The sequence below is a fragment of the Phodopus roborovskii genome, unplaced genomic scaffold (assembly GCF_943737965.1).
Source record: "Phodopus roborovskii unplaced genomic scaffold, PHOROB, whole genome shotgun sequence".
Classification (NCBI taxonomy): Eukaryota; Metazoa; Chordata; class Mammalia; order Rodentia; family Cricetidae; genus Phodopus; species Phodopus roborovskii.
The window spans coordinates 4,776,311-4,794,158 of NW_026126651.1; the positions used below are offsets into that span (position 1 = coordinate 4,776,311).

The 17,848-nt window shown below is 46.8% G+C and overlaps 1 protein-coding gene across 1 annotated transcript in view; it reads right to left on the reverse strand.

Annotated features, from left to right (window-relative positions):
• The window catches only part of Nell1 (neural EGFL like 1), a 651,975-nt gene that overhangs the window by 358,205 nt on the left and 275,922 nt on the right, over positions 1-17,848 (reverse strand). The window contains exon 12 of the mRNA XM_051174243.1: positions 1,921-2,046. Coding sequence (XP_051030200.1) covers positions 1,921-2,046 — 126 coding nt within the window. The remainder of the gene's footprint in view (positions 1-1,920; positions 2,047-17,848) is intronic.

Here is a 17,848-nt window from a genome sequence, read left to right on the forward strand (position 1 = left end):
CCACTGAGGATTTCTGAAGTAGAAAGGCCATCCATGGTCCATTACTTTAATGCATTCACTCACTCAAAGAGTATTCACTGAGCACCACTGTGTGTGTCGGGCAATGTCATAGGTGGTCAAGACAGAGTAGAAAGCAGATGGAAAAAGTCATTAATACAAAACAAAACAAAAAAAAAAAAAAAGAAAACTCTGTATGAGGATCTCATGCTCAGCAGATGGAATTCGGATGTTATGACAGAGGAAATATAGTGAATGCCATTGCTCAAAGGAAGCTTCATTTTTGAGCTTAGATTTCAACAAGACAGACCTGTACCCAGGTCTTGAAGAGATTTCCAAGAACATCTGAGAGGCAAGTGACGGCATGCAGAGCAGCAATCTCACTGGAAAGAGAAGCCAAGGTGAAGGTTAGTGGTACTATAATGGCAGGAGAGGAATGTTGCCCAGAGATGTTAGAGGCAGAAAGGAAAAAACCACCATTCTGTGTAGAAATATAAAGATTGAGATAGGTTTTCTGTGTACTGAGATATACTGGAGAGTTTTGAGTGTGTTTGTATCATTTCAGTTCATAAAAATGTGCTCTAGGTTCCTGGAGAGGTGGCTTGATGGTAAAGAGTACTTGCTACTCTGCCAGAGGACCAGAGTTTGTTTCCTAGCACTCATATAACAGTCAGCTCACAACATCTGTAACTCCAGTCTGAAGTGTGGTGACGGGAGGTCCAATGCTTTTTCTGGCCACTGAAGGCACCCACCCACGTACACACTCATGTGTGCACATACACAAAGAAACAAATACAAAGAAATGTTTTAAATTGTGCTTTGGCTGCTGTATGAAGAATGGATCATAGCAGAGTAGTAGTGTAAGGCAATTCCACTTACATGGTAAAGCTATGTAAGGAAGTACACAGACTTAGGACAGTGTGAGTATTACACTAAGTCAATGAGAATAGAGATGAAACCCACCACTCCCAGGGAGGAAGAGGGGTCAGGCAGAACCCTCAAATGTTTAACTTTAAAAACTGGGCAGATGATACAGTTATTGCCAACTTTTTAAACATTGAAGAAACGGAGAAGGAAAGGAAGAGCTCTGTTGTACACATATTAAGAGGACAAGACTTCTTATAGACTCAGATTGGATATATGATTCAGAAACTCAGGAGAAAGATAGGAGTTGGGAGCAGAAACTCAAAGAGGCTACATTCAAGATCATAAAATTGATGGTGTATAAATGTTCACACACACACGCACACACACACACACACACACACACACACTTACAAACACATTTGCTCAGGCACAGGCACATGCATATACACACAAAGAAATACAATAGAACTCCAAACTAGGTATATGACAAGTAGTTGCCTCTCAGACAGAGGCAGGGCCCCTGACCAGGCAACTGCAGGCTGGTGTTTAGGAGAGAAAGAAGAGATGACAAACTCACAATAAGTAAACATTCACCAAATAATACTGACTGGCTCCCAAATGCCCACTCTCTGACCACTAAATGCATTTACCCCCCTTCTCAAACTAACGCTTATCTTTCCCGACATTGTCTCATATGCGAAAAATACCCACTTCGTTACGATGGCAAGAGAATGGTGTGCGATACTTTCTATTTTTAGAACTACTATCTCTTGGTCCCTCGGTGTTACCATAGGCAACTGGGTCTTCAACTTCAGCGCACGCACCCGTTTATGTATGTCCACGCACACAGGCACAAATACTGTCTGTGGAAATCAATTACGCAGATAAAACTGCTTTTACTATTATTCTTTCTCAAAAATGGTATTAAAGTAAGGAAGGGGGGAACTACCGCAGGGAAACTGCAGGACTATAGGCGTGAGGAGATAACGGGAGGACACAGGGATGGTGCAGGGCTAGAGTGACACTGCAAAGCAGCTCTGCGTTCTTAACGCTCACCCGTGCAAGAGTAGTCATCCACCCGGATGTATCCTGGGATGCAGTCACAGCGATATAATCCCGGCAGGTTGACACACACCGTGTTGGCATGACAGTAGTGCATCTTAGCTGCACACTCATCGATATCTAGGACAGAAGAAACAAAATTATGGTGAGAGGGGCAATCAAGTCAGAGTATAATTACCCTGTAATGAAACTGTGAAAGGTGAGTGCCCACTGATGTCAGGAGTAAAAGCACGATGCATTATATTCAAACACTTGGGTGCAAAAGCAGGTGGTGCGCTGGACCCCGTTCTGGGCTGAAAGTGTTCTAGAAAAAAAAAATGCATGATGAAGTGCCACAGCTGAGGACCCAGGAAAGATGAAGAAAAAAAAATCAATTGTTACTTTCTCACCATGTAAGAAACTCTTTTTAAATGCACCAAATCCAGGAGCTCTGTATCCACCCAACTGAGGCCTATTAATATGTATTGGGCATCCACAGAACATGGTGTGGCTCTCATCCGAGAGCTCAAGATATCTAGCCCTTCTCTACTCATGTATCTTACTGAGATATGCTTTAATCCATGTGCTACCAAATGATGCTGCAGCTACTTCTTCCACACCGTACCCCAGACTTAAGACAGCAACTGCTTTTAGATGTGACACTGGCACTTCCATGCTCTGGCCTGGGGTTGTGCACCAAGTGATAGGACAATGGGCTGACTCAACAGAAGACCATACTGTCGTTGGGAAGGAGGTCAGAGCACCTGCTGAGTATAAGTAGTTCCCAATGAATATTAAAATACCTTACAACTGTAAATACAGACTCCATCTTTTCTGGAGGTATGTTTTCTAAAATGGATTTATGCTCATTTTTTCCAAACTACTGTTACGTAATTGTTGATCGGGTTGTTAAAACAGCACAGGAATCCAAGACAGAAAGCATGAGGTCTCCTTTGGTGTCTGATAGTTGCTAACAGAGACTTGCTTTTAGAATTCTGAACTTTATGCCCTCGCCAGCATGCCTGTGCATCAGCTCCTGATGAAAGTGATGCTTTCTATCATCCAAGGTATTAACCAGCTTGATTGAAATGTAATTCTATGATTGAGGTCTACATCACCTCTGTCTTAGTGTAGGAAACGGGAGTTCAGAGAAGCTAAGTTACTTGTCTGAGTCGCCCACTTAACATGCCACACCTGGGATTTGAACTCATATCTCTTGTTAGCTATGATGTCAGCTTAAAGGGACTTGAAAAGTTGAAAACAGTCAAATTCAGTTTTTTCAACAAGATAATCCTCGACATCCTACTATCTTCACTTGTAGAAAACAGAAAAAAAAAATGGCTATGCCAAGTCACTGAAGAACTCATTTATGTTTATTTTTGAAAAAGAGAAGTGGTTTGATTTATTTCCCAATGAAACACAGTGAAATAACATTAGACTCCTTTCAGTCCTAAAGAGCTGTCAACCTATAAATAAGAATTATCGTTGGGTAACTGAGGTCTTAGGAGGAGAGCCACAGTTAACAATAATCCCATAACCCTGCCATGAGAAGAAAGCACCGAGAACTAATGAGAGAATTCAAGCAGCCGATGACTTCCTGTGCCACTCGGTGTCTCCGGGGAATGTTCCCGGGAGCCCCATTTACAGCAGAAATCTTGGTAGAGGGAAAGAATTGTGGCACCAGCAGCAGACATCTTCCATGCATGCATGGGCAAATGGGAGTCAGAGAGAGCCTGACACGCTGTTTTCAAAGTGTCCTCCTTTGTGTTACTCTTGCTGTGATGAAACACCATGACCAAAGCAACTTGGGGAAGAGACCGTTTATTGGGCTCACCCTTCCCCATCATTGTTCATCATCGCAGGAGGTCAGGACAGGAACCCGGGGACAGGAGCGAGTGCAGAAGCCATGAGAGAGTACTGCTTACTGGCTTGCTGCTCATGGTTTGCTCATGCTGCTGTCTTATAGGACCCGGGACCAGAAGCCCAGGGGTGGTACCACCCACAATGGACTGGACCGTTCCCCCATCAAACACTAGTTAAGAAAACGACCTACAGGCTTGCCTACAGCCACATCTTCTGGAGGAATTTCACAAGTGAGCTCCCCTCCTCTCAGATGACTACAGCTTGTGTCAAGCTGAAATAACGCTAGCCAGCACGGAACTCAGTTGAGTTATTGTTCACTGCAAGCCTGGAGTGTGAGCGTAGAAGGCGGCAGGAAAACTGATGTGGGTGGAAGGCTATAAACACAAGGGAAGCCAGGTATTAAGGAAGGTGTCAGTGCTAGCATTGTTCATGCTTGTTCCCCTATTTCCGGACACAGGGGGATCGCGCTTCTCCATCCTCATCTCGTCTAAGCATGGCTGCAGGACTGCACACGAATTCTAAGAGGAAGAGTATCCTTGTGGATAGAATGGGATAGCAAGCCAGCATCTGCCTCTACATCTGCTTGTTGCCCCCTCAGAAACTGTGGGAGCACATACACGGATGCTCTCCAAGCAGAGGCCCCAGACTTAGAAGCAGATCATCAGCAGACATTATTGCCGTGTTTCTTCATGATACATAAATATGCCCTCACTGAGACATGAACTTTAGCCTTCTCCTCCGACCAGGGCAAAGGGTTACCCCAAAGAGGAACATTGTAAAAGCCGACCATAGAAGATGAATGTGAACGTGTCAGGTAAGAAATGGGGTGAGTACCCAGAGAGAAAACTCTAGAAGAAGCCTTCCAAGTCTCTGCGGAGTTAGAAATGGAGGGAATGACTGAACCGTGACTTTTAAGAACCCTAATTAGCCAGTAGTTCTGGTGCATGTGGTAGTACATGCTGAAGAGGTGAAGGCAGAGGGTCATGAGTTTGAATACAGCCTGAGCTACATCTTTGGGAGTTTGAAACAAAGATTAAAAAGGTTAAGAAAGCATACTTCTGTCATAGAAGACCAGAGTTTGGTGTCCAGCACCCAAGTGTTGTATTGCATAGCCACTATAACTCCTGCTTCAATGGATCCTATGCCCTCTTCCGAGTCCCACAGGCAGCTCACTCATCTGTACAAATCCCCCCCCCCAGTTTTATTTAAAAGGGATTTAAATGGTTAAAAAGAAAACATTAATTAGTTTTTTACTGAGCTCCATGATAGAATAATGAGCAAATCGCCACCTTGGATCTCACAGCCTAAGACACTTTTAATAATTTTTACCAAAGATATGGAACTTTTTAAGCAAGTATTTTTAATGCTCTGAGAGGGCCACAGGAGGAGGCTCTATATGCAGAAAGACAGTCTGTGCTGGTGAGAAATGGTGTTCAAGAAGATGGTTACAAGAAGCTTTGCCTGTTGGAAAGAAATAAAAGCTCAGGCCAGCTCCTGCCAGACCTCTGGGCCCACATCAAGGAGCTCGGACTTTAATCAGGGCAGTGACACAACCCAATTTCTGTTTTTAAAATATCACTCCAGCTGTAGGAAAGAGAATGGATTGGGGCAGGCCAAGCTGAGGGCTAAATCACCACGTTGGTACTTTGCTCACAGCCACCCTGAAGTCCATCTCACTCTGCTGGGATGCCCAACCATTCTTCAAGATGAGAAACTAGTCAGGACCTGCCTTCGAGGTGATTCAATCTTCACCCACAGCCACAGCTGACAACTAGGCAGCTGACTGCAGTGAGCACTTGCCGGTCAAGGCTGCCAGTCACTCCTTCCAAGGGAGACTCCAGGCTCATTTCCCTCAGGCCAGTGTGAGACTGTTGTGAGGCCACCATTGTTGTGGAGCATTATTTTAGCTGGGCAAAGATATGTTACATTTGCTTCTCGGGCTTGGTAACTATATAAAGATGTGTTTCATTTATGTTAATTAAATGAAATTAACCTGGGCTCAAAGAGGTGGGGTTAGCAACTGGTTGACAGGAAGTAACAGGGAGGAGCTTAGTGTTTTGTTTTGTTTTGTTTTTAGTTGGGGCCATATGGAAGGGAGTGGCTTCCAGGGATGCCAGCAAAGAGAAAAATCCCTTGCTACTACTCTCTGAGCTCTCAGGTTTTAACCCTAGCTTTTGAATCTCGAACCGACAGCGATTTAGTTACAACTTCCTTTAGTGGCAGCAACAGAGCCATTATCTGGGGGAACAGAACCCCGGGGGGCTGGGCTGCTAGCGGAGAAAACAGTCACTGTAAGGATGGGAAACCAGCTTAACCCTCAGCTGGGTTCGAAGAAGTTATTTGTCTATGGCATGCTTACTTTGATTTAGGTAGACCACGCCATCTCCTTACCTCACAGGCGTCTAAGGCTTTGAGGAAAAGTATTTTCAAAGAAACAGAGGAGGTAGTTAGGAAACCCAGAGAGGAATTCTCAGAGACTGGATCAAGCCCTTGCTCCCTGTAAGGCATTCCAGACTTGCGGCCTGGCTTCTCTGCTGCTTTACTGAAGTCTCTCACAGTCTGCTGAAGGCGCGGGCGTAATGAATTCATTAGACCCAAGGCAAATGACAAACGGGTGTTTTGTTGGGGAACACTCACACAGATAATAACAACGGGCCGCCGCAGCGTTTCTCTGCCCGTCTGATCCAATCCTCGACCCAGGAGAGCGCGCGCGCTGAGCAGAGCTAGCCCTGCCCGGCTTCCCGCTTCCCTCTTTCCAGCTCCTCCAGCACCTGAAGCCACGCCCAAAGGGGTGTGGCCATTAACACAAAAACCGCAGGCAGGCGAGGCTACAGGAGGCTTTGTTTCTAGCTCACGCCTGTAATGTTGGTTCCTGCGTGTCTAAAAATTCCATGGCATTAGCCCTGAGAGACATAGTGCCCCAGTAAAGCTGGGGGTGGGGGGAAAGGAAGTCAAACTTATCTTAGTTGTTTAGTTTTCACTCAACCATCACATGTAAGAGGCACATGAGTGTGCGGGGAGGAGAAAATGAAATGGGGTCACCCCGCTGAGTCCCTGGAAGAGAAGGGGGCAACTTCTGCAGCGTCGGGTTGGGGGTAGGAGTGTAAGGATGCCGCTTAGCCAAGATAAAGGTTGCTGCTCTCCCTCCTCCTGGGGGGGGGGGGGGAGGCAGAACGGAGTGCATTTCAATAGGTCTCCAGAGTGCTTCAGAAGGAAAATCTGATTAAAAAGAGAATCAAAACAGAATTAACATCTTCAAAGAGCTGGGATGCCCAGAGAAAAACAACCTCCAGAAATAGCTACGATGTTTTTAGCCACCCGCGCCCCCCACTGAGATTTTTTTAAAAAGTGAGCCTAGGACAAACACTGAATGTTGTTCACAGAGGAAAGGACTAGAAAGGGTAACAAATAATTAGAAAACAGGAGAGCACAAAAACCATAAGGCGCTGGTCCCAAGAAATGAACCACTCCTCAAGGACAGGACGTGTGGACCCCAACAAGATAGAGGAATGATTCTTACAGAGCTGGGAAGTTCTACCTGATTTCCTCAAGGCAAAAACTGAAGAAAAAAAAAAATCTGGCACAGTTGTCTCTCTCCAAGTAATGTTCGCCCCAGAACCAGGAAGGCAGGACTGAGACTAGGAACCTCAAATGAGTCTCGACCACCCCCAAATCCAAGCTCCAGCTAAATGGGGCTGAATTTGTCCTAATAAGATGCTGAGTGGAGCTTTAATTGACTTGGCACCTGCTGAGATTTGAGGGGTAGCCAGGTGAGCTACACAGCCCATACCTGCTGAAACAATGGCCAGCCCCACTGTGGGCGAACGACGTCGCTTGTTTGTATGCTTGTTTGTATGTGGAAGGCACCATGTCCAGCAGCCCACGTGCAGCATCTCAACACTCCACTTAACCACCCGACCACACTAGCAAGTGGGTTACCGTGTGTCGTGAGAAGTAAACTGTAGCCCAGAGAGATTATTGCAACACGTAACCAAAGCACAAACTCAGTGGGCGTTAAAACCTGGACTTGGCTACAAGTAATTCAATTTGAAAGCCCATTTCCACCAGAGGTTCTAACAACCCCTTTCTGTGTGGCTGCTGCCCCTGTGACATGTACAGGAACAGACAGCTCTCCGCATCTGTGTCCACTGCCCACAGCACCCACGACATCTGTTCTGGTGTCACTTTCTCTGCTGAAACAGCAATGCCATCCCAGGCGCCACAGTTTCCTTGGCTCTCTTAAATCAAAGCCTATCATTTCCACACTTTAGGCTCAAAGGTCCCAAAGCTCCCAAACAGGCAGGTGCAGCCTCTGCCACCTTGAAGCCGTTTCTTCATATAGCTTCTACTTCAGTTATTCACGCCCATCAAAACCTTCATTGAATTAGAAGTCAGCCGAGTTCCCAGGTATTTACCCACTACTGTTAAAGAAACATCTGAAACCTTGCTGCAGTGTATATCCGCTCCAGGAGAATGGAGCCCGGATTGTGATTCGCTCATATAAATTGCTTGTCGTCTTTGAAATATTAGAGTTCATCTTCTCGTGGTCTTTGGAGGTAATGAAAACCCATGATTTATGTCCCTAGGATGGTAAAATGGTTTGTTTTTATTTTTTAAATGTATACTTATAGACTTTCAAATGAAACCTGATGGGACATAATGGTTCTTCACACACCACCAGCCTCCATCTACGGGACTTCAGAGTGAACCCCAACCCACCCATATTGGGATCACTGTCAGTGAGTTAGAACACAAATGGAAATTAGCTTGTGGCGCAGGGTCTAGGCAGCAAACAGAAGTGGGTACAAGGGTTCTTCTTAGTAAAGTATGGTTTATGCAGACTCATTGCATAAGGCTTTCCTAGGCAAGAAAAAGACAACCAAGAGAGAGCTAGACACAGAGATGGGGGATTAGAGAGATCAAGGGCAGGAAGACTGTGCCACTGGGGTTTTGAGTAACGCTCTGACCAAGGACTGTGGGCATCTTCTCTCATTCCCTCTAAGTCCTTCAGGGACGGGCTTCGGTATCACATGTTGATTCCCTGGAATTTCAGACAAGGTTAGCATGACATCAAGAAGCACATACATTCATGCTCTGAGCAGTGGATCAGGGACATTGGCTGCTTGGTCAAACATTGTACTTGGTTCTTGTTTTGTCTTCAGTGCCAGCGACTGACCCAGAATGCATGGGACATTTAGAGGGAGGAGGGAACATTTGAGCAAGGAGGTCAAGATCATGGTGGAGAAATCTACAGAGACAGCTGAACCAAGCTTGTGGAAACTCATGAACGCTAGACCGACAGCTCTGGAGACTCCAGGGGACTGAACTAGATCCTCTGTATGTGGGAGACAGTTGTGAAGCTTGGAGTATCTGAGGGACCCCTGGTAGTAGGACCAGGATCTATCCCTGGTGCATAGCTAGCTCATTGGAGCTCATTCCCTATGGTGGGATTCCATGCTCAGCCTTAGTGCATGGGAGAGGGGCTTGGTTCTGCTCCAACTTAATGTGCCAGACTTTGTTGACTCCTCACAGAAGCCCCTACCTGTGAGGAGGAGTGCAGTAGGGGGGGTTAGGGGGGAGGGGAGGGGAGGAGAGAAGGAGGGGTGAGAGGGAGAACTGTGGTTGAAAAGTAAAATGAAATTTAAAAAAAATAAATTATAATAGCTAGACGGATGGACGGACAGACAGACAGATTTCATCTTCTGCATGCCTGGCATGTGTTAGAGCCCTGAGCCACACTGGCACCACTGTAGGCTTTTGTATTAATCACTTGTGACTGTGGGCAAGTCACATGCCCTGAGACGGTAGACCACGTAAAACGAGGGAATTGGACCCAATCCCTTTGAAAGACCCTCTGGCTCTAAGGCTCGTGAGACATGCATCCATTTCTATCCATTCATCTTAAGGTCCTGCCTCTGGGCCACCTTCTCTCCTCACAGCAGAGGCAGGTGGATACCCTATGTGTCCCTCCAAGACAACAACCCTTAAGGTCACGGTACAGGTGGCCAGAGCCCTCACTGTGGCCCCTTGTCAGCTGCATTGGTGTCTCCCAGTGAAGACAAGATAGCCTGTCTTCACACAATAGCGGCCCCAGACAGGCTCTCTGTGGACTGTTAAGATTTTACCACACCGACCTCCCAGCTGTGCAGCAAGCGAGTCAATGAAAACACACAGTGGTAGCGGTGGCCAGCCGGCTGGCTGGCATTCTAGAACCGGCTCTGCTTTCCTTTCCCTGTGCGCCATATTTATATATTGTTTAAGTTTAAGCTTGTGCAATCTCTAAATTGACGCTATAAAAGATTCAGCAATGGGCTAGGGCACCGCAGATGCTCTGAAAGCTGCCGGTGAGTTGATAAGCTGCCTGTCAGTGTCATTCATCCAAATTAATAGAATTCCCAACCAGGACGAGGCCTGATATGAACTGAGGCTTTAGATGATTGTGATACATCAACGGTATGCTCACCGACTGCAGCTGGGGGAGACCCTGACATGTGTGAGACATGGATGCCACGCCTGTGTCTTCAGTTTTACCGTAAACCTAACACTCATTTAAAAAACATTCTGTAGGCTTAGTTTTTGAAATTCCTGGGAGGAAGACAAAATGTGGGCTATTCAATGCTTTCTCGTGTGGATTTGACCACTGGCATCACTGAAAGAGAGGGAGAGCAAGCAAGTTGGAGGGGATGGAGATGGGGTCCCACAGACACATCTCTCTCCAGTGCTGGAAGCAGAATCAAAGGTCAAGGCCTTCTTATTCCAAAATCAGCACTGCATACCATGTTCCATTTGTCTGTAATCGTGGGACTGGGGTCTAAGTTGGAAGAGTACTTGCTTAGCGTGCACAAAGGTGTGGGTTCAAGCCTCAACATTGCATAAGCAGACGGTGGTGAGCGTGCCTATAATGGTGGTGAGCGTGCCTATAATGGTGGTGAGCGTGCCTATAATCCTAACATCATTCAGGAGGTGGAGGAATATATATGGGACCCTGTCTCAAGGAGAAAAAAATTATCTCCTATTTGTGTGCAGTTATAGTTTCTTCCTAAATCCAAGGGGGAAACCATCAAATGCTTATAGAATCTAGCACTAAAAACAAATAGCCACAGATGCCAGGTCAGTGTGTGAGTGTGTGTAGATGAAATGTGTCCTTTTCACAAAGAAATGCCTTCTTTATGGTGAACAGAAATGTAGGGAAAGCTCTGTCCAATTGACTTCCATAAGAGCAGAAGAGAACCAGTCAGATCTAGAGTTTAAAGCAATTAGGGTTAGATGTAAGAAGAGACACTGAGAACTTCGTCTTCTTCTTCTGTCTGTGCCTGAGCTGGCCGCCTGCCTGTAAACTGGAAAGAGAACCCTCACCAGAGCCAGAAAAGCAAGAAAGCATCCGGGAATTTCAAGCTACCCAGTCCTCAGTGTTCTACCATGGCTTCATCAGCTTCTGCCCACTATAACCCTTCCCATTTCTCTGCAGCCTACAAAAAAAATGGATTTTTTCATGAAGTTCTACCATACGTGTCAAACAAACATGTTACCAGATAGATCAAATATCTTCAGCTTTAAACTCCAAGGGACATTTTGGTCCTCCCATGACCGACAAGGAAATCTTCTTACACCATACTATTTAAGAATGTTGGCTTGCTGGTGTTTTCTAAAATATAGTCCATATTTAGTCAAATAAGATATGTGGAAATTCAGGGAAACATGTTTGTTTTTTCATCCTGCTGGGCTCAATCACTGCCACAAAGCAACATCTTCACTTTAGTGGTTGGGGATCACAGCACACCAATTTCCACCTAAAGTTGGGAACGCTCACCCCGAGACATTCTGCCCACGCTGGCACTTTCAGAATGCCTGAAACTGACATTAGCTGTCTGGGAGGAGAAAAGCAGCCGGGGTGAAGAGTGATTAGTCCAGTCTCGGTCTTTGGCCACACCACAGCCTGCCTGAACCCATCAGTGTCCAAGCTCCACTTCAGATGATGGCAACAACCAACAAGAAGACCAAGCTTTTCCCCCAAAAGGCAAGTTCAAGGGCTGTAAGTCAGATGAGCCGCCACAGAATAGCCTGGACATAGGAGAGTAAGAGCAATCCTTTTGTCTTCGGTACAGCCGGGAAAGGAAATCCAAGAGCTCTTGGGGGTCTGCCAGACTCCGCAAGCAGTGAAGGTTTGGCATGTCAGAGTGATGCAGCTTGGGTCTTCAGAAGCTATGCTCATCCAGGAGGGAGGTAGGGGCATGATGATGGGTTGTGTGAGTGCCAGTCAAGGCCTCCTGGTCAAAGAACAGGCAGGTTCGATGCAGAAAAGGGGCCGTGTTCTTTGACCATCACGCTGTGCCAAGCATAGGCATAGTACTTGCATATAACGATTCGCTTCTTATTCCGTACAGCATGGAAGTGCTGTGGATGCCTTTCCTTTTGTGGGCGCCCAAGGCTGAAGGGAATGACTGAGAACTGGAAACGGGGGCGCCTGCCTTTCCCTAGCCTCTGTGAGCTGCCATAGTGTCTCTGTTCACTTGCTGTGGTTTTATTAAACATTTCCCTGTAGCCATGTAATCAAATCATTCATTCGCCCTTTTCATTATACAACCAAAATAAAGCGCACAGACTTTAGCATTAAAAGGTAATAATACAGGGCTGGGAGAAATGGCTCAGTAGGTAGGAGCACTTCCTTCTCTTGCAGAGGACACAGGTTTTGTACCCAGCGCCCATATTGACTTTCACTGCCTTAACTTGAGCTCCTGAGATCTTGTACTCGCTTCTGGTCCCCTCTCATTCTACATACACACAATATAAGTACACACAAGGATGCTCATAACATAAAGAAAAGATAAATGAATAAGAGCCACAAATAAATACACGATGTGGTGCCAGGAGATTAGCTCTGACTCACAACAGCATCAAATTAGGAAGTGATGATCAATCGCCTAGCTCCAAATTCCATTCCTCTGGACTAAAGATGAGAGACACAAACTGGGCTGGAGGAAGCCATCCCCCATTCCCCACCACTTGTGTGCTGCAAGACCATCTAGTGAATGAAGAAACGGGCTGTTTCCTCCTGTGTTCTCCCATAGTGGGGCTGGGGGGGGGGGTGAGGGAGGCATGTCTCACATAAGGCAGGTATCCTAAACTGAAGCCAACATCAGCCCCAATTCCAAATTCTTATGCATCTAACTGAATCAGTCATATTAGGAAAATCAGAAAGTATTCAAGCTGATCCTCAAACACCATCAGGTCCAGATCCCCATTTATTGCTAAGCAAATGCAAAATTAAATAGACTAGAGAAGAAAAGAGAAGGCCTTTGAATGTAATCAAGTTTCTTCTGGAAAAACAATCCAAAGATTTGGTGATAGAGTACCTAAACCAACCAGCTAAACTGGGAAACGGGAGAAAAATCTTCTGCCTATACTTTAACTACATTTAAAGGAAGAACTCTTTCCGAGGAGACAATAGCAAACATTCACCTAGTGTTCTGCAATCAGTGTGGTCCTATGTATTAACTACTGTTCTCATAATAACCCTGGGCGGATCCTGTTTACCATCGCAACTCTAGGAAGAGTGCAAGTAGAAGAGAGACAAAGCAGCCTGGCTCAGATCACACAGCAGGCAAGGAGTAGGGAGGGTCAGAGCTACTTCTCCCCTCAAACACCCTGGCCTGCAGCCCTGCTCCCATCCTAGCCACCCTGGAAGACACAGCCAGGCCCTGCCTATTCTGTATGCTCCTTATTGTTTCTACCTTCATCCCCCAGGGGCTACAGAATTCTAGAAGAGGGTCCCATAGGTTGGGAGCTCCTAAGAGATAGGAACACCAGAGGCTGGGAGACATGAAAGCCAACATCTATAGGATCCCTGGTACTGGAGATACTAGGAGATGGATTCCTGGGGCTGGAGAAATTCCAGAGGAAGGACTTAGGGCTGGAAGTGGGAGTACTAAGTAGCTAGTGCTTACCCGGTTCAGAGTTTCTGTTCAGGATACTAGAAAGGTTCTGAATCAGAGACTGGTGACGGTGGCTACAACAGTTATAACCGCTGACTTGAACACTTAATGTGTCCAAATTCAACCAACTATAAGGATGCATGCCTGTAATTCTAGAACTCATGAGAGTAAGGAAGGAGAACTCTTATGAATCCGAAGATAATCTGGCTCATACAGTCAGTATCAGGCCAGTTGGGGATCCATAATAAGACCCTGTCTCATAAATAGGCAAAAGTGATCCATTTTATCAATTCATTCTTCTTAAATAGATCCTTGAATAGCATATGAATTTTATCTCAATAAAGCTGTTTGAACAAGAAAAGACAGTAGTCTCAGATGCACTTCACATAGGAACAAGCTGTGGTAGATCTCAGCCCACATCCCTGCCAAGCTGCTCATTAGTGTCACCTAGAGAGCACCACTTAGTGTTTCTAACCTGGACTTGTCCATCTGAGGGATTCGCCTGTGAAGGTCCCGTGAGATAGCCTGCACACTGCCTTGGACACCATCAATAATCCTCAAGTGTCTTGAAGCTTCTGGCATCTTTGACTCAGGGGCCATTCTGGACAGACCATCCTGCTTCTCCTCTCAGACAGCCTTGGGAACCTAAGCAAAAGTCAATGTCCACTCAAGGGTGGCTGCTGGCTCCATAGTACCACCTTCACTCTTCCATGGAGCTGGACATCTTTCACAAGGCAAGACTTTTTCCATCCCACCCGGCAGCCCCCATAAGCAACAGCAGGGCTGCTGCCTTCCGCTCAGAAAATGGCTTTGCTCGCCCTGCCTGGGGCTCCCAGTGCTGAGGTTACATGATAGCATGTACTGGCGTGTGCACACATGCCTCTGTGTGTGTGTGTGTGTGTGTGTGTGTGCGCGCGCGCGCGCGCGCGTGCGCGTGCATGCATGCGTGCAAGAGAGAAAGAGAGAGACAGAGAAGAGGGAGGGGGGTGTCTTTTAATGTCTTTGCCCTAAATAATATTTCAAAAATTAAAGTTCTGAAGCTAAAAAATCAACTTCAGAATTTAAGCCTTTTGAATTTTATGTAGGAATATAGAAATAAGAAAAGAGTCTTGAATAAATAAAAGTCTGATAACAAAAACAGATTGCTCTTCTACCTTAGGTAAATGAAACAATTTAGGCAAGAAATAAGTTCAAGATGTCGCACCACCATGTGACAGCACTTTCTGGAGGCTGAGACGATACTGGCTTCTCCTGTTCACGGGTGCACTACGATCGAATGTGGAGATGTGAGAGTAGCTAGGGAATGTTAGATGGTAACCCCAAACAGGACTGGGCCTGGAAGGAGGAGTGGTAAAAAGTAGACAGAATTGAGAGGTGTACATTTTCAAATGTTATTCTCAGCATTACTGGGAAAGGCTAGAGGCAGAAAATGCCAGAGTCCAGGCTTGTGGCTAAGGAAGCCTGCTTTAGTGTAGACTATTTCAGGCAGAACAAACAGCCCCTCTGAGAAGCTCCATTAAAACGCTCTCTGCAAGCCTTGCTCTGTGTTAGCGGCACAGGCTGGGGTTATGTGGGCGTTTTCAGCATGGGTCCACCTTGCTCTCAGGAGCTCAGCTGGCCGGGAATGAAGCCAGGTGGGGAAAGCAGGGAAGAGGAAGGCATGGCTGTGCCTTCTATGAGACAGAGCAAGAGAAATGTAGAGAGGACACTGGCAGGAAGGAGGAAGGCACTTTGAAGGAAATATGCCAAGAAAAACTGAAAGGTGACAATGTGCGCCTAGGACAGGGCACACCTGACGAAAGCTGGCATGAAATGTAGAAAAAGGAGACGGTGAAACAGGAGAGGGAATGAAACCCCTGGAGGAAGAACTACCCGCGTGAAGCTCCGCGTTTGAGTGAGGCCTTGCCAGCTGAAAGGGGAACACCGGAACATGAGCACAGGCAGGCCTTGAACACCAAGCTCAGACGTGGCTAGACTCTCTCCCCCTGAGAACAACAACATGCTTTTGACATGAAGATGGGCCCATTTCGTCCTCCAGTGTTCACACTTAGTAAGCGTAGCATTCAGTAATAAGTAAACCCTTCAGTCCTATACCTCTGCCTCTCACTTAAATTGGTTTTTCCTAAAATTTCAAATCATTTACATAAGGTATTTAAGGGCATCTATTAATTTTGGGAAGAAGTCGATACAATGATTTGAATTGATAAACATGAGCAAGGTGTGTGCATCTGTTGAGAAGAGCGATTTCCGACTTCTTCACGCTTACGTGCTTGTAGAGGAAAAGCATGGGCGAACGTGGAATTGTTGGTGTGGTGAGCTGGGGGTTCGCTGAGGATCTTAAGATCATCACCCGGAGGTAATGCTGAGTCTGACTACAGGGAGACCCCCGTGACTGTGAGAACAGCACGCAGAGATGAGGAGAGACTCCATCTGCAGTGTTGCATGCAGCGTGGAAGTGTGCGGGAGTCTGGCGCTGGAAGATTCGGTCTGCAGATCGGAGTTTGTGGTTTTTAAGGACCACAGTCAAGTGATGGAGGTCAAGAACATGGGAAGAGGAACAGGCATGAAGATGATATTAGGCCAAAAGGTAAAGCTGTTGAGGCTGACCTCTGGCCCACAATAATAGCACCTATTTTTGTGAAGATGAAATCCAAGCCACGAAGTAGCAGAGGGCTCAGTGGATGAGGGAGAGGGACATGCTATCTGTCACCCTTGACAGCTAGACGGCATGACAGGCGTTGAAAGCAGAGGGCTGAGGTTTCTGAGGAGAAAGGGTGTTGGCTGAGGGGAGAATTACTTGCCATGCACCAAAGCTGACTTTGAAGAAGCTGAACTGACTTTAGGCTCCAGAGGGCACCATGTGCTGAATGGAAAGCAGCTGTGTCTACAAAGGAATTCAAGAGAGGGGACATTCTGTGACATGTCTGGCCATGTTGGGGGTCTTTTAGCAAACATGGCAATAGGGGCTGAGGAGATGGCTCACTGGGCAAAGCGCTTACTAGGAAAGTATGAGGGTCCGAGTTCGAATCCCTGCACACACATCAAAGCCAAGCAGAGTGTTACATACCTATATCACCAATGCTAGAGACGGGAAGGGACTGGCGGATCTTTGTAGCTTGCTGGCCAGGCAGCATACATAGCCAAGTTCCCAGAGAGACCCTGTCTCAAAAACTAATGTAGAGTAATAGAGGTCGCCACCCAACGCTGAACTGCAACTTCTGCGTCCGTACGCACAGGCAAGCATGCCTATCACACATGTACGCACATACATGGGCATGTGCAACAAAGCGTGTAACAGTCATGTCATCCCTGGAGACGGCGGCCCCTAACACACCGTCCTTTGCTCCAGTTATTCTATTCTGTCTGGCCCTTCTTCTATCAGTGCTTCCCGAGGCATGTGGAGGGTGATGTGGATATCCCATTTATGTCTTAACTTCTAACAGTCACTGTATTTTCAGGAATCCCATCAGTTTATGTGTCAGTTCTAAGACGGCGGCCCACAGAAGAAATCCCTGACAAAGGCTGATATTCGATAATGTGTCTTCCTGCTGGCATCTCTACCCTCACATACAGACAAAAATGCTACTTTGTGAGGTGTTCGTTTGGTTGTTCCAGACAGGGTTTCTCTGGGTTAACATCCCGGACTGTCCTGGAACTCACTTTGTAGACCAGGCTGGCTTTGAATTCACAGAGATGCCTCTGCCTCTGCCCCCTCTGCCCCCTCTGCCCCTCTGCCCCTCCCTCTGCCCCTCTGCCCCTCTGCCCCTCTGCCCCTCCCTCTGCCCCTCCCTCTGCCCCTCTGCCCCTCCCTCTGCCCCTCCCTCTGCCCCTCTGCCCCTCCCTCTGCCCCTCTGCCCCTCCCTCTGCCCCTCCCTCTGCCCCTCTGCCCCTCCCTCTGCCCCTCTGCCCCTCCCTCTGCCCCTCTGCCCCTCCCTCTGCCCCTCTGCCCCTCCCTCTGCCTCTGCCTCAAGTGCTAGGATTAAAGGTGTACACCACCACTGCCCGGGGAAAATGCTACTTTGTAAAAACACTACCACTGAGTATTTTTGAGAATCAGTTTTTCCAAATGCACTCAATGTCTACAGAGAGTCTTTAGTTTGTCCTTCTTCCTAGATGGCGATACCACTGAGAACTCTGGAAAACGGCTA